The following is a 23,104-nucleotide window of genomic DNA, read 5'->3' as shown; positions in this document are numbered from 1 at the left end:
GTATTATAGATATGGAAACAACCTAAATGTTTGTCAGTGAATCAATGGATAAAGAAAATGCATGAACAGATAAAGAATACACACACACACACACAGAATATTATTCAGCCTTACAAAAGAAGGAAATCCTGCCATTTGCACCAGCAAGGATGAACCTGTAGTACATTATGCTGAATGAAATAAGCCAGAGAAAGACAAATATTGCATGATATCACTGAAATGTGGAATTAAAAAAAAAAAGCCAAACTCACAGTAGCAGAGAGGAAAATGGTGGTTACCAGAGGCTAGGGCATGGGGGGAAAGAGGAGATTCAAAAATAAAAAAGAAAGTAGAATGGTCTTTTCAGGAGCTGAGGGGAGGAGGTGATGGGGAGTTAGTTAATGAGTATAGACTTTCAGTTTTATAAGATAAAAGAGTTCTGGAGATACATGGTGGTGAAGATTGCACAACAATTTGAATGTACTTTTTAAAAAATTTATTTATTTATTTATGATAGTCACACACACACACACACACACACACAGAGAGGCAGAGATACAGACAGAGGGAGAAGCAGGCTCCATGCACTGGGAGCCCGACGTGGGATTCAATCCCGGGTCTCTAGGATCGCGCCCTGGGCCAAAGGCAGGCACCAAACCACTGCGCCACCCAGGGATCCCTGAATGTACTTAATATCACTGAACTGTGTACTTAAATATAGCCAAGATAACAACTCAACACCCAAAAAACAAATAATCTGTTTAAATGGGCAGAAGACATGAGCAGACATTTCTCCAAAGAAGATGCACAGATGGCTAACAGACACATGAAATGCAAATCAACACCACAATGAGATATCACCTCACACCTGTCAGAATGGCTAGACTCAAAAACACAAGAAACAAGTATTGGTGAGGTTGTGGAGAAAAAAACCAAACCCTTTTGCATTGTTGGTGGGAATGCAAACAGGTGCAGCCACTCTGGAAAACAGTATGGAGGTTCCTCAAAAAGTTAAAAACAAATAAGAACAATAAAAAAAGTTAAAAACAGAGCTACCAATGATCCAGTAATTGCACTACTGGGTATTTAAAAAATACAAAAACACTAATTCAAAGGGATGCATGCACCCCAATGTTTATAGCAGCATTATCTACAATAGCCAGATTGTGGAAGCAGTCCACAAAGTATTGTGTGTACACAATCTTTATCCATACACAATGGAATAATACTCAGCCATCAAAAAGAATGAAATCTTGGCATTTGCAACCTCGTGGATGGAGCCGGAGTGCACTATGCTAAGCAAAATAAGTCTGAGAAAGACGAATACCATGTGATTTCACTCATATGTGGAATTTAAGAGGCAAAACAACTGAGCAACAGAAAAAACAGAGAAAGAGGCATGACTAGTATCAGACTCTTAACTCTAGAGAATATGATGGTTACCAGAGAGGAGGTGGCAGGGGGATGAGTGAAATAGGTGATGAGGATTAAGGAGCACACTTGTGTTGAACACTGGGTGATGTATGGAATTTTATACACCTGAAACTAATATAATACTGTGTTAACTGTACTGGAATTAAAATAAAGACTACATAAAAAATTAAAAAATAGTCAAGATAGTTCTATGTTACATGTATTTTAGGACAATAAAACATCAGAAAAATAAATAAATCAGGTTTCCTAGGGAACACATTTACTTTAAAATTGAAAAAAATATTATACTCCTTTTATTATGAAAATGGAACCAAGGACAGGAAACATGAGTTGCAAAATATATACGTATCTATATTTGAAGACTTAGTTCCAATTAGAATAGATGCTGCGTTAGGTTATATTTTGCACATAATATTACAATGTCAGAAAACAAAAATAAATTAAATCCTCTTGTTTTTATAAGGTAAAGTCCAAAGGAGTTAAGGTCCCAAATTGAAATCCCTTCTCCTTGTAAGTGAAATCCACAGCTTAGAATTCCTCACTCCAAAGAAATTAAAATCCAGAATGGATTCTCTCAAATTTCTTAAGCTGCTCCATCTCAGCCACGGGTGTCCTCGGTAACTGGGTGGAGCGGGGCTTTTTTCTGCAGCTGCTGCATGAGATGCCCTCCCCACGAATGGGTATTGTGACCTGGAAGTTGAATTCGTCTCTCTTGTGACTGTGGCCATGCAGGTCTTTTACCTTCCTACAGTTTGGTCTTTATCCCAAGTGCAAAGGATCCATTGTAATGTGTGTGTGTGTGTGTGTGTTTTTAAGATTATTTATTCGAGAGAGTAAAAGAAAGTGGGGGGAGGAGCTGAGGGAGAGGGACAAGCAGATTCCGTGCTGAGCATGGAGCTTGATGCGGGGCTCAATCCTAGGACCCCCAATATGGGGCTCAATCCCAGGACCCCGAGATCACGACCTGAGCCAAAACCAAGAGTCAGACCCTTAGCCGACTGTGCCATCCAGGCACCACACTGTAATGTTTTTTATTTTATTTTATTTTATTTATTTATTTATTTATTTATTTATTTATTTATTTATGATAGTCACAGAGAGAGAGAGAGAGGCAGAGACACAGGCAGAGGGAGAAGCAGGCTCCATGCACCGGGAGCCCGATGTGGGATTCGATCCCGGGTCTCCAGGATCGCGCCCCGGGCCAAAGGCAAGCGCCAAACCACTGCGCCACCCAGGGATCCCCCACACTGTAATGTTTTAAGAAGGAGGGTGGCATTGATGATCAGCTATGAATTTTAAATCGATCCCGGTGACTGCAGAGTGGAGCATCAGTTAGAAGGGGAATTGAGATGGGTAGAAGAGAGACCAGCTAGGAGATGTTTGACGAGGCCAAGCTGGAATTAATGACGGGGTGGGGGCAGTGGTGAGGGAAGCGAAGGGATGGCTTTAAGGATGTTAGGAGGTAAGATCAGCAGTACTGATCTGATGCGGAGGATGAGAGAAAGTCCTTTTTTCCCCTGCAATGCCTATGTAGTGCTTTTCCTTTGATTCATTCACTCATTCTTTCTTTTATTCATCCACTCATTGAGAAACATTTACCCAACACTGACTGCCTTGACACCCTTTTCCAGGAACTGTGCCTCAAGAGGTGTCTGCCCTCAGGGGATTCAGTCCAGTGATAGAACTTGGTCACGGTTTCAATCATGTGATAATCGCAATCAATATCTATGATGTGTTGACCCCTCCTGGCTGTGCGAGACACTTTACATATTCAGTATATGTCAAGTATGCATTGGGCCTTTGCATGTATGTTCATCATATGTACCTTGTTCCACACCATGGAGCCATTTGTAGCTCTGATGGAGGCGCTGGGAGGTTGGGGTGTGGAGAGGAGTCTAGCCCAGCACCCAGCGTCTGCAGCTCTACATGATTTTGTGCTTCTCTACCCATCCCCACCCACAGGAGATCTCTAATTGAGGATCCACACATGCTCATGAAATTTCTCAATGAGACTTCTTTTTGTGCGGCATCTATGTGTAAGAGTCTCCTCTGAACCCCACGTCTTTGGTCACAAGTATTCTGGAGGGCACAGGCACCCATCATCATCTCCAACTTTCCATCCTCCCCCAGCAAGAGACCCCAGCCCAGAAGAGGTGCGGGGGCAGGAGGAGGTGACTTCAGCCCACTTCTGTGTCCCTAGAACACCCTGTAGCTATGTCATCACTTGAAGAAAGAACAAGAGGGGTTCATTCCCACCAGCTCTCTGTGGATTTGAGAGCATCGCTCTAGGCCTTCCAGAAACAATGGACTGCTTCATTGGGGTCTGGACCCCAGTGGGCCCGGTGCTGAGACTTCTGATCATCCCATCTTCCTCCAGCCTCTTCTGGGTACCACTCCCCACCCCCCATGTCTCAGTATGCAGAAACTTTGATATTTAGAAAGCAAGTCTTCATAATGAGGTCTGCTAACAGCCAGCCCGAGGTGAAAGCACCCCAGTGACCTCAGAGGGAAAGTTTTTTTCTAAATGACTCTTCGAGTTTCAAAGGAACCGGTACTGTACTTTTCATTTCACACATCACAAATTTACATCTTCAAAAGCTGGAAAACGTCAACGCCTCGGGAAAATACAGCGTCAGCTAATGTGGCAGCAGCTCGGTGGAGCGGCAGCGATCACCCAGGGCTTCCAACCTCCTGGACCAGGCGGTCGGCAGGCTTCAGCACCCCTGACCTAACCCAGGGTCATCCTCAACCTCCCGAGGAGGTTTACAGAACAGAGGAGCCCAGCTGGCTGTTCGTCCCCCTAACAGGGCTGCTAGTCCAACCGTAGACTTGTTTCCAGGGCGAGTCAACAATGAAGCCCTTGTGTTTCGCGGGCCGGGCCGGGCGTGGACGAGCTGGGCTTCCCGCTGCGGCCTCACACCTTCCCGGGCCTTCCTCTGGGCGCAGGCCCGCTGAGACAGGCGGCAGCGGCCCGCAGGCGTTTCCTGAGCGCCTCCAGCTCCTTCTCAACGTGCGCATTCACGGCCAGGCCATTTATCCTGCCTGCCACCTCGGGCTGCTGAAAACAGTTCCTTTGACTTATGGCTTGAGCACTTCCTCAGAAAGTTGGGGACCCCAAGCGAGTTCCACTCCGAACTTTCTTCATGGAAAGGCTTTCATTGTTTATAGGCTGTGAAGTTTGGACGGCGGCCAATGCCGAAGCCAAAAGGCAGGCTTTCTCTGTGGGATTTGCCTCGATCCACCACCGTGATAAATATGCGGGGTTATTATCCGCATATTTGACTTTATATCAATGCTTTCTTTGTCTTGAGAGATTAGCCGTGTGGTTTGCAAGGTTCCACACTGTCCTCTGCCATCCACTGGCAATCACATTTTCATTTAATTATTATGAGATTAATGCAGCCTCGTTTTGGGGCCCTAAACACGTCACACGGCAAAGAAAATCCAGACGTGTGGGGGATCGATAAAAATTAGCCATCTACTGGCCCTCCCTTCTAATTCCTGGAAGATGAGCCAATTATACTAACTTAGCAGGACAGAAAAGACAGACTTATCTTTGGGGCGAGGAATTGGTTAGCAAACAATAGGAGTTATTTCACTTCTGGATTATAAACTGAGAGAGGTGGCAAAAGCTTTTCTGATAATATGTAGGGATAGTAGACATGGTGAGCCTGCTGTTTAGGCATTACATTGTTATCATTTAGGGGGATACGATGATACCCTCTAGGTACCTGGGTGTAAGAGGGATGGTTAGTGGTGGGAGGGTATCTCAAAAGCAACTTCTTGGTTGGATCACCACATTCTAGAGAATTTTTTTAAAAAAACTTATTACTGGTTTATTATTATAAAGGATAGAACTCAGGAGCTGGTGGATGGGAGAGAGGCACAGGGCAAAGTTTCATAGGAATGGGGGGGGGTGCAGCACGGAGCTCCCATGCCCTCTCCAGGTATGCCACCCTCCCAGCACCTCCATAAGTTCACCAGTGAGGGAGCTAGAGAAATGGTTTTTAACCTTTTTTTGAGCCCTGGACCACTTAGGGAATCTGGAAGAACCTCTGGTTCACCTCCTAACCTCACATGCTTATATGCGCATATACACGCATTCACACATATACATGCATTCACTGAACTCCTAAAGACCTGTTCTAAAAGATCATGGTCCCCAGGTTAGAAATTCCAGTTCTACAGTGTGGCCCTCGTCTTGAACTGTGTCAGGGTGTCAAAAATGAGCATACACTCACACTAACTGAAATACCAGATGGTGGTGTCCAAAGCAACAAGTGAAAGGATTCATGACTGGCCTTCTTTCCAGTAGCCATAATGCTTTTGTGTCTCCTCTGCATCCACAGACCGGGAAAGCAGAATCATGGAGCCAAATATTGCTCAGAGAGGTAGGCGGCCTGGAGGTGGGCACTTTTACTCCAGCATCAAGGGAATTCAGGGATCTGGTCTCTGTCCCATAGCAAAGATCATCTCTTGAACCAACCCAGAGTCAGGATTTTCCTCCCCTAGACAGTGCTGAGAACATGTGACAACTTGCACTTCTTGGAACTTGGTTTCCTATGCTTGTCAGAATCCCTCGAGGGACACATTCTTTCTCTAGATTGTGCCTATTGCCTGGAGCCCTGGAGCCATGTCGGTCTTCCAATTGTAGGGTGCCCAGAGTCTGAGTTTACATCTCACAGGTATGGAGAATGCAAGAGAGCAGGGGGTGGATCCAATCCCTGTTTTTCCACTACCTCCAGCAGTCCTAAGAGTTCACAAGAAAACTGGAAGGAGCTCCCGGAAATTTGATGTGCTTTGTGAAAGTCTTGTATCCTTTGTGTCAACCCCGGCCCTGCACTATAGCTGCACCTGAGACAGGAGAGGAGGGCAGTGGTCAAGGCTAAAATATTCCCAGGTTTAACCCCTTCAGGACCTTGTGTAATCAGGGAGGCTGTGATTTATCCCCAAAGTAACTGATTCAGAGAGTATATATGCACATTTTAATGTTGTGTGTTCATGCTACAGACCATATTTCTAGGTATGTTGCCAAAAATCCATCTGAACTATGTGCCCCACTGGCTTCCATATTTGAAGATTCACAGTGGTGGGCAGAATGGTGTAGTTGAGTATCAACTTTAGGGTTCGGGTCCATGGCCCCTTGAAACATTGGTATTTGGGAATGCTCTGATATCTAAAAACTTCTTCATTGATTCATGTAACCTAAGATAGTAGAAAGGTACCTTCCTAAGCCAATATGAAGACTCTGTTGGCTTTTCCTGAACCTTCATGGGATAGGGTTGTTTTGGAATGCAGAGGCACCTGGGAAAATTAGGATAGTAGTGATGCCTGTGAAGGGAACCCCCAGTCCAGACTTTTATTCACTGGTGGGTGAGCTGGACATCTGAAAAGATGGTAAGTATCTTAGAATAGTTATTACCTCCCTGTCAAAAGTTTGACAGTTGAACTGAGGCCTAATATTTCTAACAATAAGAGCAAAATGGTGCAAACTAATGACTGGTCCTGGAGAGAAAGGAGTGTCCGTGGCACAGAGCATGTGTCCCTGGGGCGCTGCCTTGTATTTTCATTCTTTAGACTGGCCTTACACCTCATAAATCTGTCAGTCATTTCAAATAAAATTTCTGTTTGTGTTGGGAAAACCATTTCCAGCATTTTATATGAACTATCTGGCAAGCGGGCAAGATAATGGAGACTGTATTCCACATTGAAATAAGGAGAGAAAATGAGTTTTTATCTTAACTGATCATTTCTTTGCTACCTCTAATGCTGCACACCTATTAAAACACTAGTGTCACATTTCCTTCAGTTTGGAGAATTTAAGTTGAATCTTCTCATTTGGGTTGCCATCTGGTGTGCTACTAACAGTCTCAGAGAGTAAGAGGCCATCTGTTAATACTTTTTCCAGGAAGCTTTTTATAGAGCAGTGAAGTGGCAACTCTCAAAAACACATTGTAATGACTTACAAGATCTTGGGTATATGTGCAAGTTGAGGCTGATATTTTATTTCTACCAACAGTACTTTCTTCCATTGAACAGAGACAGAGGAATCAATAAATATAGCATATTTGCATGCAAAAATATGCTTATTTCTGATACACAGGGAGCCACAAGGTTAACGAGTTATTGGGCTGACGGTATTTCAAAAGGAAGATTGTAAATACATACTGAGAAGTAATAATAATGGTGATGATGTTGATAGTAATTGACTGAACACTTGCTGTCTTCTGGCCTCTGTGCCAAGTGCTTTACATCCATTGTCTTATTTTCTCCTTACAATAACCCTGAAAAATAGTTACCATGCGATTTACAGATTAAAAAGAATCGGTGCTCTGGGGCGCCTCGGTGGCTCAGTTGGTTGAGCATCCATCTGACTCTTGGCATTGGCTCAGATCGTGATCTCAGGGTCGTGAGATGGAGCCCCACATTGGGCTCTGTGCTCAGCCAGAGGTCTGCTTGAGATTCTCTCCCTCTATCTCTCCCTCAACTTGCAAGCGTGCGCATGCTTTCTCTTTCTCTCTCTCTCAAATAAATAAATAAATCTTAAAAAAAAAAAGAAAAAAGAATTGGTGCTCCGAGAGGTCAATGACTGGTCCATGGCACAGAGCTCGTAGTAGCCAGAACTTGAACACACTGTTCTTATGTTTTTTCAGACCATGCAATAGCTATCTATGAGCTATTCTTTTCTTTCTCGTTGTCCTGTGAAAGTTAGACCAGTGTCTTTTTTTTTTTTTTTAACCAGGTGGATACCAGCAACTAAACTTTCTATTACTAGAAATAAAGGTTTAGATAAATTTGATCCAGGACAGCTGATGGTAGATTAATAACAGTATGGGTCAGCATGGGTTAGGTTTTGATATAGTTACAAATAACCCTCAAATCTCAGTGGCTTAGCAAAAAAACCTATTTATTGTCCATGTTACATGCCTGACAGCTCACAGGAATTCTGCTCATTATGATCATTCACACTGCTGGAGCCTCCATCCTGATACAGGCTAGTTTCAAATATTTCAGCATTCCTCCTTCTGGACACACAAGTGGTAGGATTGAAATTCCTCAACCCATTTGGAGAATTTAACTTGTATCTTCCCATTTGGGTTGACCAAGTTCTGGTTTGTGCCAATGATATGTGCAAGGAAATAAGGAAGGGCTGGTACCATTGTGGTCCTCGAAGCCTGTTGGTCAACCACTGAGCCACCCAGGTGCCCCTCTATTTAAGTCCTTTGCCCAGTTTTTAATGATTTGCTTTTTTACTATTGACTTTTAAGGGTTCTTTATATATTTTGGGTATTGACTCTTTATCAAATAAATGGATTACAAATATTTTCTCCCGTTTGGTAGGTTGAAAATGTCTTTTAATTTTGTTGAGTGTTTCTTCTGTGTGCAGAAGCTTGAATGATGGACTCCCACTTGTTTAATTTTGCTTTTGTTGCCTGTGCTTTTGGTTGTCATAGCCAAGAAATCGGTGCTGAAACCAGTGTCAAGAAGCCCTTTCCCTGGGATGCCTGGGTGGCTCAGTGGTTGAGTGTCTGCCTTCAGCCTAGGGCGTGATCACGGATGTCCCGGGATCGAGTCCCGCATCAGGCTCCCTGCATGGAGCATGCTTCTCTCTCTGCCTGTGTCTCTGCCTCTCTCTGTGTGTCTCTCATGAATAAATACATTTTAAAAATTAAAAAAATGATAAGCCCTTTCCCTTAGTTTTTTTCTAGGAGTTTTGCAGTTTCAGGTCTTATGTTTAAGTCTTTAAATCATTTTGAGTTTTCTTCTGTGTGTGCTGTAAGATAAGGATCTAGTTTCACTCTTTCGCACATAGATATCAAGTTTTCCAAACACCATTTATCAAAGACACTATCCTTTCCCCATTGCATATTCTTGGCACCCTGTGGAAGATCAGTTGAAGATCTATGCGTGGGTTTATTTCTGGGCTCTCTATTCTGTTCCATTGGTTTGTGTGTCTGTCTTTATGCCAGTATCATACTGTTTTGATTACTGTAGCTTGTAATATATTATGAAATCAGGAAGTGTGATGCCTCCAGCTTTGTTCTTGCTTAAAATTGTTTTGGCTATGTGGAGTCTTTTGTAGTTCCATATAAAATTTAGGATTGCTTTTTTTTTTCTATTTCTGTAAAAGATGCCATTGGGATCTTGATAGGGATTACATGAAATCTGTAGATTGCTTTGGGTAGTATGGCCAATATAGCAATATTAATTCTTCTAATCACTGAACAGGAGATATTGTTCCATTCCTTTGTCTGTTTTAATTTTTGTCATCAGTGCCTTAGAGCTGTTAGTGTACAAGTCTTCTACCCCGTTGGTTAAGTGTATTGCTAAGTATTTTATTATATTTTGATTATAAAAGTAATACATACACATTGCTGAAATTTAGGAAAATATGGCAAAGTTGATAAAAAGGAAAAACCACGAATAATTGCTAATGATCCTATTCAAATAAGAAATCACTTCAGCATTATGGAAAACAACTTTTAGTTCTTTTGGTATGCTCTGTACACCATGCTCACCCTCCTAACAAATCAGCCCCGTTTATGTGCAGTAGTGGTAACTTGTAATATCTCTTCAAGGCACATATTGAAATTCGTAGTTATATATTTATTTGTGTATTTATATGTTGAATACAACGGCTGTACTAGAATGTAAATGCCAGGGGCACAGGTTTGTGTTCTTGCTCACAATTGTGTCCCTAGAGCCTACTAGAGTGCTTGCCACATAATTGGTGCCTGATAAATATTTATTGAATAAATGAATTATATATATATACACGTACATGATTTCAAATCATATAATTGAATTTTCTTCTATTAAAATATCACAGTATTTCTATTTAAACTATCTTAATTTTTTTGCTTTTAGAAGTTTCCCAATATATTCAAAACAGACTCTCTTATTACATTTGAAATAATCCAATGGTGGAGGTGTTTATATATTTTAAACATATATATATAGATACTTAAATTGAAATTATATTTTAGTACTATTTTGTAGCATGCTTTTCTCACTTTACCGTGTATTGTATTTTACTCAACAATATATTGTATTTCATAAGTATTTTTCTTATAATTTTCACATTTTTGTCAAATAATTTTTGATGGCTGCATGGTAGTTTTTCCTCTAGATAATGGACCAAGATTTCTTTTTTTTTTTAAAGATTTTATTTATTTATTCGTGAGAAACACAGAGAAAGAGGCAGAGACATAGGCAGAGGGAGAAGCAGGATCCCTGTGGGGAGCGTGATGCAAGACTCAATCCCAGGACCCTGGAATCACGACCTGAGCTGAGGGCGGATGCTCAACCACTGAGCTACCCAGGCATCCCTGGACCAAGATTTCTTTACCACGTCCTTAGTGTTGCCTATTTATACTGTTTTTAATATTTTACTCCTATAAGTACCATTGTATATTATGCATACTTTCTTGGGAACTGTTCTGATAGATCCATTGAATAATTGGAAGTTCTAGATCAAAGTGAATGAATTTCTTTAAGGCTCCTGTTATATTGCCAAAGTGCACTTTAGAAAAGTTGCACTAATTTTTATCATTATTCCCAATACATTATTGGAGTGTACTTATCTCTGCATCCTCACCAACCTCACATAATTTTTTACTTTTTTCCAATTTCACAGATGAAAATATATTTTGTTTGCATTTCTTTGTTTATTAGGTGAAGTCATACATTCTTTCTCTCCTTTCCTTCCCTCTGTTCCTTCCTGCGTCCTTCCTCCCTTTCTCTTTCTCCCCACTACCATCTCCCTCTCTCTCCCTATTTTTCTCCCTCTCTTTCTTTTGCCATTTGTAGTTTTTCTGTCCATCTCTCTTGCCAATTTTTTTCTTCTGTTAATGTCTTTTTTCCTGCTTGTTTGTAAGAGCTCTTTACATACTTTTTAAAAAAGATTTATTTATTTATGAGAGACACACACACAGAGAGGCAGAGACATAGGCAGAGGGAGAAGCAGGCTCCTCACAGGGAACCTGATGCAGGACTTGATTCCAGACTCTGGGATCACGCCCTGAGCTGAAGGCAGATGCTCAACCACTCAACCGCTGAGCCACCCAGGTGCCCCAAGCTCTTTACATATTAAGGGTATTGACTCTTGTCTCTCACACATATTACATTTCGCCCCAAATCTGTCATTTCTCTTTTATTCTTATTTATGGTCACATTGAAATAAATTTACAACTTGGGGAAGTCAAAACTAGGGATCTTTTTCTTACAGCTTCCATCTACTCATACTTAAATAATTATTCCTTCCCTTGGGATTAAGTATTTGCCTTAATGATGCCTAGTTTATGTTTACCCCACTGGGTAAACATTTCACATTTAACTATTTAATTCATGGTTATAGGGTATTTATAATTGTATAAAAGAAGAAACAGCTTTCCCTCTACCCTTCTATTTCTTGGCTGAGAACCCCTGGTACTAAAAGATTCATAGAAGAAAATAAACAATCTGAATTACATGCATGCACGTATGGGAGCCCTACAAAGAGACTCAAGAGGTGGCCAGACTATTGAGGTTAATATACCATCCGGAGCCAGGGGCTTCAAAGAGGTGGGGCAGAGGCAACTCACAGGAAGCTGAGAAGAGAAAATGTTTAGTAAACAAAATTTGCCTGGTTGTGCAGATAAGTCTCTAGAATAAAAAAAGGATCTCTGGGAATAGCTCTCTTCTTGGTACAGGCCACCTTTCTAATGTAAGTTTCCTTTAAAAAAGGGTCACTTCTACTCTGTTTTCATTTTTTTCTACTCTGTTTTTAGAGTTTCTCCTGTTTCTGCAGTTTCTTAAAATAATTAGCTCAAAATAATCCCGATGCCAAAGTGGTGTATTTGGGGGTGGCATATTCTGCTACCCTCAAAAACATATAGTGTAAGGTATTGATTCACTTTTTTCCCCTCATATTTAACCAATTTTACTAGCTCTCCTTACTCACTTGGATTTCAAATCCTTTGTACTAAAAGTGGAAGTTTCTTCCCAGTATTCTAAAGGTTTTATTGTGAATGAGATTTTCTTTTAACATTGTATCTTCTAACTTGTTATTGCTGGCATACAGAATACTATAAATCTTGTACATTTACTTTATAACCACCTAACTGAATTATCCTAGTAGTTCTTAGAGTTCATCTCCTGCATTCCTAAGTAGAAGGAGAATGTGATGACATATTTCCTTTATTTTTCTTGTTTCGCTATGCATATAGCTATGGAAAATTATACAAAATTGGGATCATACAAAACAGAAAATTTTTATACATATCTCCATTTAAAACAGTGACCATTGCCTCATTGACTCCCTATTACTTTCAGGGAACCCTAAGTTTAATATTTGCATAAAATTCCACTACACTATACTATAGTGTAATACACTATAATTTTAAAAGTTAGAGTGATACACTATATTTTAAATAGATACACTATAATTTATAATTTAAAAAGTTTAAAAGTTTTTGTTCCTTTAAATTTATTTCTTAATTTGACTCTTGATTTTGAAATGATTCCAGATTTGCAAAAAATTGCCAAGTAGTACAAAGAATTCTCATATAGCCTTCATCCAGCTTCCTTAAATGTTAACATTTTATGTAATGATAGTACACGTATCAAAAAATCAGAAAATTAACATGATGTGATATTATTAAGCCATCTGTAAACTAATCTGTAGACCTAGGTGGAAGGTCTACAGATTGATAAAAACAAATTCATAAAAACAATTTTATCAATTGTGCCACTAATATATTTTTTTCTCCAGCATACAATCTGGAGCACACATGGCATGTAGTTGTTGTGTCTCCTTTGTCTTTTATGAATTGGGACAGTCCTTAGGCTTTATTTTTACTGATTCTGAAAATTTTGAAGAGAACTGGCCAATTATTTTGTAGAATGTTGCTCAATTTTGTCATCTGAGGTTTCCTTGATGATATTCAGATTTTGAATTTTTGGCAAGACTACCACAAAAGTGGTAGTGCTGTGCCCTTGATAGAACATCATGTCAAGAGGTGCATGATGTTATGTCCCAATACCAATGATGTTAATGTTGATCATCATTGTCAGGTTTCTTCACTGTGGAGTTACTATTTTTCCCTCTGTAATTATAAATATCTTATGGTAATATATTTTGAGACTGTAAATATCCTGTTTCTCATCATACTTTTATCCACTAATTTTAGCATCTGCTGATGATTTTTCTTGAAATAATTATTACTGTGGTGTTTGCCAAATGGTAATTTTCTATGTCCATCATTCCTTCTAGTTATGAATTGAAAGAGCTTTCCTTTCCCTCTCATTTGTTTATTCAATCATATATATCTCTCAGTGCGGACTCATGGATATTTATTTTAACTTTGCGTTATACTCCAATACTACTTTCTTTATCTTGTTGCTCAAGTCGTTCCAACTTTAGCCATTGAGTGCTCTTTCACGTTGACTCCTGAATTCCTTTGGCATGTCCCCATCTCTTTATCCTTTGAGCATTTCCTACTTTCTGCTACTACAAGATGCTCCAGGCTCATCTTGTACATTTGCTGCCCCAGTCCATTCCTCCAAAAGAATGGTATTTAAAAATCAAGACCTGTGCACTAGGTGTGCTTACTGCTATTGGAGCCATTGCTTCCAGATCCTATCAGAGGATAAATCTAGGAAGTACATGTGTGTATACATAGATACACACATATATGTATTCAGATGTATATTGTACATCTAATATTGTACATCAGGTCATGATCCCAGAGTCCCAGGATGGAACCCCTGCATTAGGCTCCTTGCTCAGCAGAGAGCCTGCTTCTCCCTCTGCCCTTCACCCCACTCGTGTGCTCTTTCAAATAAATAAGTAAAATCTTTAAAAAAAAGAATAGCTATTAGAGGGGCACCTGGCTGGCTCAGTTGGTGGAGCATGCCAACTCTTGGTGTCAGGATCATGAATTTGAGCCCCACGTTGGATGAGGAGATTACTTAAAAAATAAAATCTTTAAAAGAAAAAAAATAAGAGTTATTAGGAACTCATGTATGTGGATTTTAAAAGTTGCCTTCCTGACACCTATCAAAATGAAGATATAGATTTGATTCTAATATGATTAATACTATTCACAGGTTTTTCTAATAATCAAACACCTATGTATGCCTACAAAAAAAACTTGCCCAGTCATAGTAAGCTAGTCTTCTACTATGTATTATCCTTCAGAATTGCTTTGCTAATATTTTCTTTAGAATTTACACTTCTATATTCACAAATTAGATAGGTTTTCAGTTTTTGGTTTTGGTGCTTTGTCAGGTTTGAATGTCAGAGTTAAGGTGGCCGTATTAGTTTCCTGTGGCTGCTGTATCAAGTAATCCCAAACTGGGATCTTGGAACAACAGAAATGCATTCTTTTGCAGTTCAGGCCAGAAATCTGAAATGAAGGCATAGGTATGGTTGGTTTCTTCTGGCGGCTCTAGGGAGCATCTGTTCCTGGCCTCTCTCTGCCTTCTTGTGCTTGTCAGCAATCCTTGGTGTTTCCTGACTTGCAGCTCCAAACTCTGCCCCTGTCTTCACATGGCCTTCTCCTGTATGTCTCTCCATGTCCTCTCCTCTTCTCAGAAGCACACCGATGATTGGATTTAGGACTCACCCTAAATCCAGAGTGATTCCATCTTGAGATCCTTAGTTAATTACAACTACAAAGACTCTACTTCTGAATAAGATCACAGTCTGAGGTTCCAGATGGATGTGAATGGGAGGGGGCACTATTCAACCCACTAAAGTGGCTCAGTCAAATTGAGCAGATAAAAATTTTATTTTATTTTATTTTATTTTATTTTATTTTATTTTATTTACAGTTTAGAACCAGAGTTTCTTTTCAGTTATGGTACCTTAAAATCTGACTGTGAGGTTTTTACATACTACATTTCAGACTTCAAATCACTGCTGCTGAGGTACCATATTGTAGTTTTTGGTATTCCTTTATCGTTTGGGTTATTGAGTGCCTCAACCATCTTTACAGTTTTTCCCTTGGCTAATTGTATTTTGTCATATATAAATCTATAAATCACATGTCATCATATAATTCAAAAGTGTTTATATGTTAATCTTTGGAGCAGAATATGTTTATGATATAGATAGATACGGTTATAAATATTGGCATCTGGCAATAAGCTGACATCTGGTGTGTAGTACTAACTTTTTATTAATTGATTTATGTTCATAATTGGCTTCTGCTTACTACATAAATATCACTCTCATTTTTGTTTAAAAAATTAACCTTACATTTGTGATGGCTTTAATAGGGATTAAATGGCTCTAATCAGCTCTCGTCATATTAAAGAGCTGCTATTTTCACTATATGTCATAGAAAGGCACCTCAACTCAGTCCTGATACTGTCCCCAGAGGGGCCATTTGAGTTCATAAGATTAGTTGAATTTCAATGGGCATCTAAGTCCTCCTCTAGACCTAGGGAAAAATGTGATGACTGCCAAGAAGATCGAAGAGTGGGAGTTTGGCAAGCTCTGCAAGGAGAATGCATGACATAAGGGGGAATGGGAGAGGTATTCAGTGGCCCAATGCCAACTTGGGGGGTGACCATTCCATGAAGGGTTTGCAGGATGGGAGTATAAGCCCCTACCCTCTCTTGCAGAGACCATGTGAATGTTCTAAATCTTTTCTGTCTTTGCTGTGGTCTACATCCAGCCTCATTAGCAATGCTGGTGATGCTTCCCCCTCACCCCAGAAGATCATTCCCAATTCATAGCTTTGAGCTCAGGAGACTATAGGAGACAACAAGGAAACACAGGAGAGAAACCGATGACTCGTGGAGGCTCATCTGGCTGGGAAGGGTATTTAACTCAACCTACTTTTTAAATTTTTATTATTTTTTAAAGATTTTATTTATTTATTCATGACAGACACACACACAGAGGCAGAGACATAGGCAGAGGGAGAAGCAGGCTCCATGTGGGGGGCCCAATGTGGAACTCAATCCCAGGACCCCAGGATCACGTCCTGAGCCAAAGACCAATGCTCAACCGATGAGCCACCCAGGTGCCCCTAATCCAACCTAACTTAAATCCTCCCAAACAGAAGAGAACCAGTCAAGATTGAGAAACTGAATCAGGTACTTTCTTTGACAATTGCTGCTCCACTTTTTGAAAGAAATACATGGTATATGTTCAATGTATGTGGGACAAGTGAATACTTCTTGATTTCCTCCACAGTAATCACTGGGCACCATTTCTTTAGCAACCCACCTCTTGCCTACCTGAGTTAGCTCCCTTAACCCTCACAACAAAGGCAGATGACGCCAACTTCAGAAGGTACTGCGAGGCTCCAGGGATATAACCACTCACCATGTAAACCACTTACCATTGTGAGTAGCTATTAGGAGGCTGATTTTGTAGATGAGGAAGCGGAAGCCCAGAAAGGTTAACAAACAACTTGCCCCAAGTCCCGCAGTTGGGAAATCATAGTGCTGGGATCCCAGCCTGACTATCAGGCTCAAAGCCCATGCTCTCCCCAGCATCCTATGCTAGAGGGAGATGGCTTAGCCAGTATGGAATAAAGAGACTCTTTAAAGGCTGTCTACCCCGGGAGCACATTAAGCTGCTTATTTGGCTGTGCTATTTTGCTAATTAATTTGGTGCTTGCTTAAAACCAATACAAAATGATTGTGGTGAAGTTTTAGAGTTTCCAGAGGAGAGATTGTTTACATTTGGCGCAGCAGCACCAGCCAGCGAGAGAGAGGAAAGGAGATGGAAGAGGAAGGAGGCAGAGGCCTTCGCTGTATTGCCACGTGCCTGGTTTTCAAATTAGACATTCCAAAGTCTTCCATCAGTGCGGTTTGGTGTGTCCATCTAGGCAGTTTTCCACTGCTTGGAAAAGACACAAAAGCTTTTGTTCATCACGAAAGAATTTTCTCGCTCCCACCTACAGTAATTGCCAAGAATGAAATCTGTTACAGTCATTCCAGAGAAGAATGATTGCCTTTCTTTGCCTAACGCCACGTAGTAGATTCAGGGCCAGCCCGAGCTGTTTTGCAAAGGCCACAGCTTCCAGATGGGGAGGGCAGCGCTGCTGTGGTTTCAGAGCTTCCTTTTAGCCGAGTTCTCTCCAGGCAGGGTTCGGGGTGCTCCCGCCACCATAAAGATCTGCGTGCTGTTGGACAGGGCCGTGCACCTCCCTTGCTTCTTGGCTGTGTGATCCAAAACCCACACTGAAGAGATTTGCTCTGCGGCCTGCACCAGGCCAGTTTGTGGTAGAAGCAGGACTTGAACCCAGAGCTCCTCACTCTGGTGGGAAAATGGAATCCTACCTCACTGAGGAGTGTTGCAAGAGGTAGAAAATCAGACGTGCTGGATAAACTGTCAGGGGAAACCAGAGGACAAACCAATGAAGAACTTGGAGGAACAAAATGTCAAAGGAAGCCCGAGAATTAGGGCAGAGAGTAGGGTCGGAGTAACTCCAAGCAAGGTTACTACTAATGGAAATCCAGTAGCTGCTGCTTCCTGAACGGACCATAGTGTAATACAACTGTGGCTTTAATTCCACATAAATAGAGCTGAAAATCCACTATAGCTTTGGAGTCACTTGTGACCTCCAGAGTGTGTGCATTCAGGGTACGGGCTTTGCTCAGCCGTACAATCAGCTCATTCTCTACCTGGGAATCCATGGGCTCCTTTGGGTCTCAACTTTTTTCCTTTATCTTTTCCTTGCATCCAGGCCAGCTCACTGCACTACGGATGGCCTTTTCGCTAATGGCCTTGTTTTCTGTTGAGTACGTGAGACATTTTTCAGGTAATGAGGGAGGGGGCCCCGTTGCAAGAAAACGTACCTGAACACATTCTTGCCCCACTTTCCCAGCCTCTAGTGTTCCCTCCATCCAGTCGTCGTCACTTGGGAATAATATTTCTGGGTTTTGAGGTGCCTATCAGCCCTTGCTGGATACCGGGGAGTCCTCCCTCGTGCAAGAATTTTTGGATGTTGGGATAAAGGACACATAGGCACCAATGTGTGTTGTGGTAGGCTCAAAAAAAAAAAAAAAACACAACAGCTCCTTGAGGCATCAGGCACTAATCCCTGGAACCTTATTGGAAGGTGTTGCCATATTGGAAGAAAAGGTATTTGGAGATGTGATGAAGTGAAGGATCTTGAGATGAGGACATTATCCCAGATTATTCTGGATGGGCTTTCGGTGTAGTCACCTGTATCCTTGTAGGAGGGACACAGAGAGGAGATGATAGGAAGATGGACAGTGGGAGAGAGAGAGAGAGATTCATTCAAAGGCGCTAGTTTTGAGGACTGAGGAGATGCAGCCACCAGCCAAGGAATGCCAATGACTGTGAGAAACTGAGGCTAAGAACAGATTGCTCCCTGGAGCCTCCAAAGGCAGTGTGGTCCTGCTGATACCTTAATTTCAGACAGGTGAAATTGACTCTCCAGACTCCAGAACTGTGAGAAGACATATTTCTCTTGTTTAGACTGCTGAATTTCTAGTATTTTGTTACAGCAACCACAGGAAGCTGGTACAATTGATCGCTCACATGATAACCTGCCCAGGGATTCCCCAAGGAGAAGGGCTCAGGTTCCCTTTTGGGGGTAACAGCAGCTTTGGGTGCTTGTTGTCACGAGGGGTTAGAGCTGGAGTGGGAGTTTGTGCGTGGACACGAGGCCTCTCGTGATTGGAAATTCCCACTGGGGCCAAGCGACAGAGCTCCGGACTTGTGTGGATATGGGGCAAAAGGGAACAGAGGAGGGATGAGGCTTGAAAGCTCTCAGCTGCCAAAAAATCAAAATGTGGTTAGAGGCTTCATTTCCAATGACCATAGGGTTGTTGTGTGTGTGTGTGGAGTTAAACCAGTAAAACCTTTATAACAGGGCTTGGGGACAGGGCTCAGCACAGATGAATTCCTAATAAATATCACCCACTATTACTTTTACTATTTTTTAAAAAGATTTTATTTATTTATTTATTTTTTTTAAACTCTTTTTTTTTTCTTTTTTTTTTTTTTAATTTTTATTTATGATAGTCACAGAGAGAGAGAGAGAGGCAGAGACACAGGCAGAGGGAGAAGCAGGCTCCATGCACCGGGAGCCTGATGTGGGATTCGATCCCGGGTCTCCAGGATCGCACCCTGGGCCAAAGGCAGGCGCCAAACCGCTGCGCCACCCAGGGATCCCAAAAAGATTTTATTTATGAGAGACACAGAGAGTCAGAGACACAGGCAGAGGGAGAAGCAGGCTCCTTGCAGGGAGCCTGATGTAGGACTCGATCCCAGGACCCCAGGATCATACCCTGAGCCGAAGGCAGATGCTCAATCATTAAGCTACCCAGGGGCCCCTACTTTTACCACTTAAAAAATCATGTATTTTTTTTCAGTTTCCCAAGCCAGTCTTGGAGTCCTCACGAGTCCAGTTCTGAAACTCCCTGTTTCCTGGCTACGCTTCATCTCCAGGGTGAGTGTATCAATTCCTATGTCCCCAGACTGACCTCTGCCATGGACCTGTCCCCAAGTTCCAGATGGCGAGATCCAATTCCCTACTCACCATCTGTCCACCGACCTCTGACAGGCATCTCAAGCTCCACAGTTCTAAACTGGCCCCATGGAATTGCCCTGCAAACCCTGCTCTCTCGACTCCCCACCTGATGCAGTCACACTGCCACCCTTCTTGTTTTTCCAGCCAGGGACCCAGCTATTACCCACAGTGCCCCACAACCACTCCAGTCATCACCAGGCTCAGCTGATCCCAACTCCTCTCTATCCCCATTAGCTACTTCATTTCATCCCCTTAAAGTGCATCGGGCCTGTAAACTCCACCCGAAGTCCCCAAGGAGACTTGCATACCAACTCCAAATCTCTATGTCAGTGGTCATGGCCATATTTTAACATCACTTGGCTTTGCTTTTTAAATTATTAGGCTATGCCCCCAGACAAGGGTGGTCAGAACCTCTAGGGTGGGCTCAGACACCAGAAACTTAAATCTTAGGTGATTCCAAAATGCAGCCAAGGTGGAGGACTGCTACATTGGACCTGAGGTGAGAAGCTGGGCCCTGATGCCCGAGCAAATAAACAGAGGAGATGGACTTTAGCGCTGGGCTAGAACCACACGGTTTCCCAACAGCCCGCTCTTCTGGCTGCGGTGGCCCAACAGTAAATAAACACACTTTTCCTTTTCTTTCTTTTTTAAAAAAAATTTCCACAGCATCATATTTTATTTTTATTTTTTAAAATTGTGGTTAAAAATCACAAAGCATCAAGTTTGCTATCAATCATTTTTAAGTGTATAGGTCAGTAGTATTAACTGTATCATATTGTTATATAAAAGATTTCTAGAATGTTTTCATCTTGCAAAATTGAAACCCTGTTTCATTTCATTTCATTTCATTTCATTTCATTTCTTTTCATTTCATTTCATTTCAGTGTTTCCCATTGAACAGTAATTCTCCATTCTACCTTCCCCACATCCTCTGGTGACCACCATTCTCCTTTCTGTCTCTATGATTTTGACTACTCTAAGTACCTCATGGAAGTGGAATCCCATAGTATTTATCTTTTTGTGTCTGGCTTATTTCACTTAGCGTGATGTCCTCATGGTTCCATATTGTAGCATGGTTCAAAATCTCCTTCCTTTTAAGGCCCAGTAATATCCCATTCTGGGTATACTGACTGCCAACCAGTTGTTCAAAGTAGTTGTAACACTTTACCCTCCCTCCAGCAGACTATGACAGTCACAGTTTCCAGGGAGATATTCTCAAGGCGGTGAAGGACAGTGAGTTACCCTGGTGAGTATAAAATGTTCTGTTTAGATTTAATGAATAAGTAGATCCTGGGTTATCTTGGGGACCCGACAAAAGTGAACTGCATTACATGGCTTCCTCGTCTTCTTCAGCAGTGGTTTTGGTGATTGTGATGAATGGAAATGGCAGTGTTTCTCAATCTTGAGACCACAGGACATATTCTCAAGAATGCACAATATATTCTTGGGGTCTTCATATATTGTGGACATTTCATATAAATGGAATCTTATAATATGTAGTTCTTTGAAACTGACTTCTTCACTTAACATAATGTTTTCAAAGTTCATGCATATTGTAGCATGTATTAGAATTCCATTTATTTTATGACCAAATAATATTGCACTGTATGGATGTACCACATTTTAGATATCCATTCACCAGTTGATGGACATCTGAGTTGTTTCTACCTTTTGACTATTGTGAATAATGCTGCTATGAACATTTGTGTACAAGATTTTGCGTGGATGTAGTTTTCCTTTCTCATGGGTATATGCCTAGGAGGGGAATTCCAGGGCCAGGTGGTAATTCTATTCTTAGCTTTTTGGGGAACCGCCAGACCACTGCACCATTTTACATTCCCACAATCAAGGTATGAGGGTTCTAATTTTCTACAACCTCACCAATACAGGTTGTTATTTTACTTTTTTATGATTTCTATCCTAGTGGGTGTGAAGTGGTATCTCATTTTGGTTTTGATTTGCATTTCTCTGATGGCTAATAATGTTGAATATCTTGTTATGTGCTTATTGACCAGTTGTGTATCTTCTTTGGAGAAGTGTCTTTCAGGTCTTTTGACCACTTTAAATTGAGTTGAAAGATTTCTTTATATATTCGGGATAAATTTCCTTTATGGATATATGACATACAAAATTTTTCTCTCGTTTTTGTGCATCCACTTCTGTCTCTTCACTTTCTTTCTTTCTTTCGTTCAGAACACACATGGGGGAGAGGGAGAGAATCTCAAGCAGACTCCACACTCAGCATGGAGCCGGACACAGGGCTTGATCTTGTGACCCTGAGATCATGGACTGAATCAAAATCAAGAGTTGGATGCTTAACTGACTGAGCTATCCAGATGCCCCATTGTCCCTTCATTTTCATGATGAGGCCCATTGAATCACATTGTTTTAATTTTTTAAAAAAGATTTATGTATTTATTCATGAGAGAAACAGAGAGAGAGGCAGAGACACAGGCAGAAGGAGAAGCAGGCCCCATGCAGGGAGCCCGATGTAGGACTAGATCCCGGGACTCCAGAATCATACCTTGGGCCAAAGGTAGATGCTCAACTGCTGAGCCACCCAGGCATCCCCACGTTGTGTTAATTCTGACGTCAATTTGTCAAATTTTTCTTCTGTTGCCTGGGCCTTTGATGTCATACCTAAGAAACTATTGCCTAATCTGGGGTCATGAAGATTATTGCCTATGTTTTCTTCTAAGAGTTTATTAGTTTTAGCTCTTATATTTAGGTCTATGATCCATTTGGAGTTAATCTGAGTATATGATATGAAGTAGGGGTCCAAATTCATCATTTTGTGTGTGGATATCAAGTTGTCCAGACACTATTTGTTGAAATAACTATTCTTTCCCATTGAATGTTCTTGGCACTTTTCTCAAAAACTAATGTGTCTCTAGATATATGGACTTATTTCTGGACTCTCACTTGTTTTTTATTAATTTGTTGGTCTATCCTTATGCGAGTACCACACTGTTTTGAGTGCTGATAAGGCAGTAATTTCATACCGTAGAATAAAAAACTGAGGAGATCTACAGGACACTGGGAAAAAGAGATGGGGGGGGGGTAGGAATGTTTCCTGGTAGTAGCTAAGAAGTGAATGATCATCAAAATGCATAAGAGAAAGCTGTTGAAAAGAAGTGGGGTGATGAACATCTCCATAGAAAAATACAGTCACATTATCTTGGAAGCAT

The 23,104-nt window shown here is 41.3% G+C and overlaps 1 protein-coding gene across 3 annotated transcripts in view; it reads left to right on the top strand.

Annotated features, from left to right (window-relative positions):
• The window catches only part of IDS (iduronate 2-sulfatase), a 63,641-nt gene that overhangs the window by 39,627 nt on the left and 910 nt on the right, over nt 1–23,104 (top strand). For 2 of the 3 annotated variants that reach the window (XM_041740909.1, XM_041740908.1), the window contains one exon: nt 19,759–19,835. In XM_041740909.1, coding sequence (XP_041596843.1) covers nt 19,759–19,835 — 77 coding nt within the window. Of the gene's footprint in view, nt 1–19,758; nt 19,836–21,098; nt 21,159–23,104 lie in introns of those variants that run through there. The other variant, XM_041740912.1, reaches the window with a different exon arrangement.

The sequence above is a fragment of the Vulpes lagopus genome, chromosome X (genome assembly GCF_018345385.1).
Source record: "Vulpes lagopus strain Blue_001 chromosome X, ASM1834538v1, whole genome shotgun sequence".
Taxonomy (NCBI): Eukaryota; Metazoa; Chordata; class Mammalia; order Carnivora; family Canidae; genus Vulpes; species Vulpes lagopus.
This window is presented reverse-complemented; position numbering and strand designations above follow the sequence as displayed.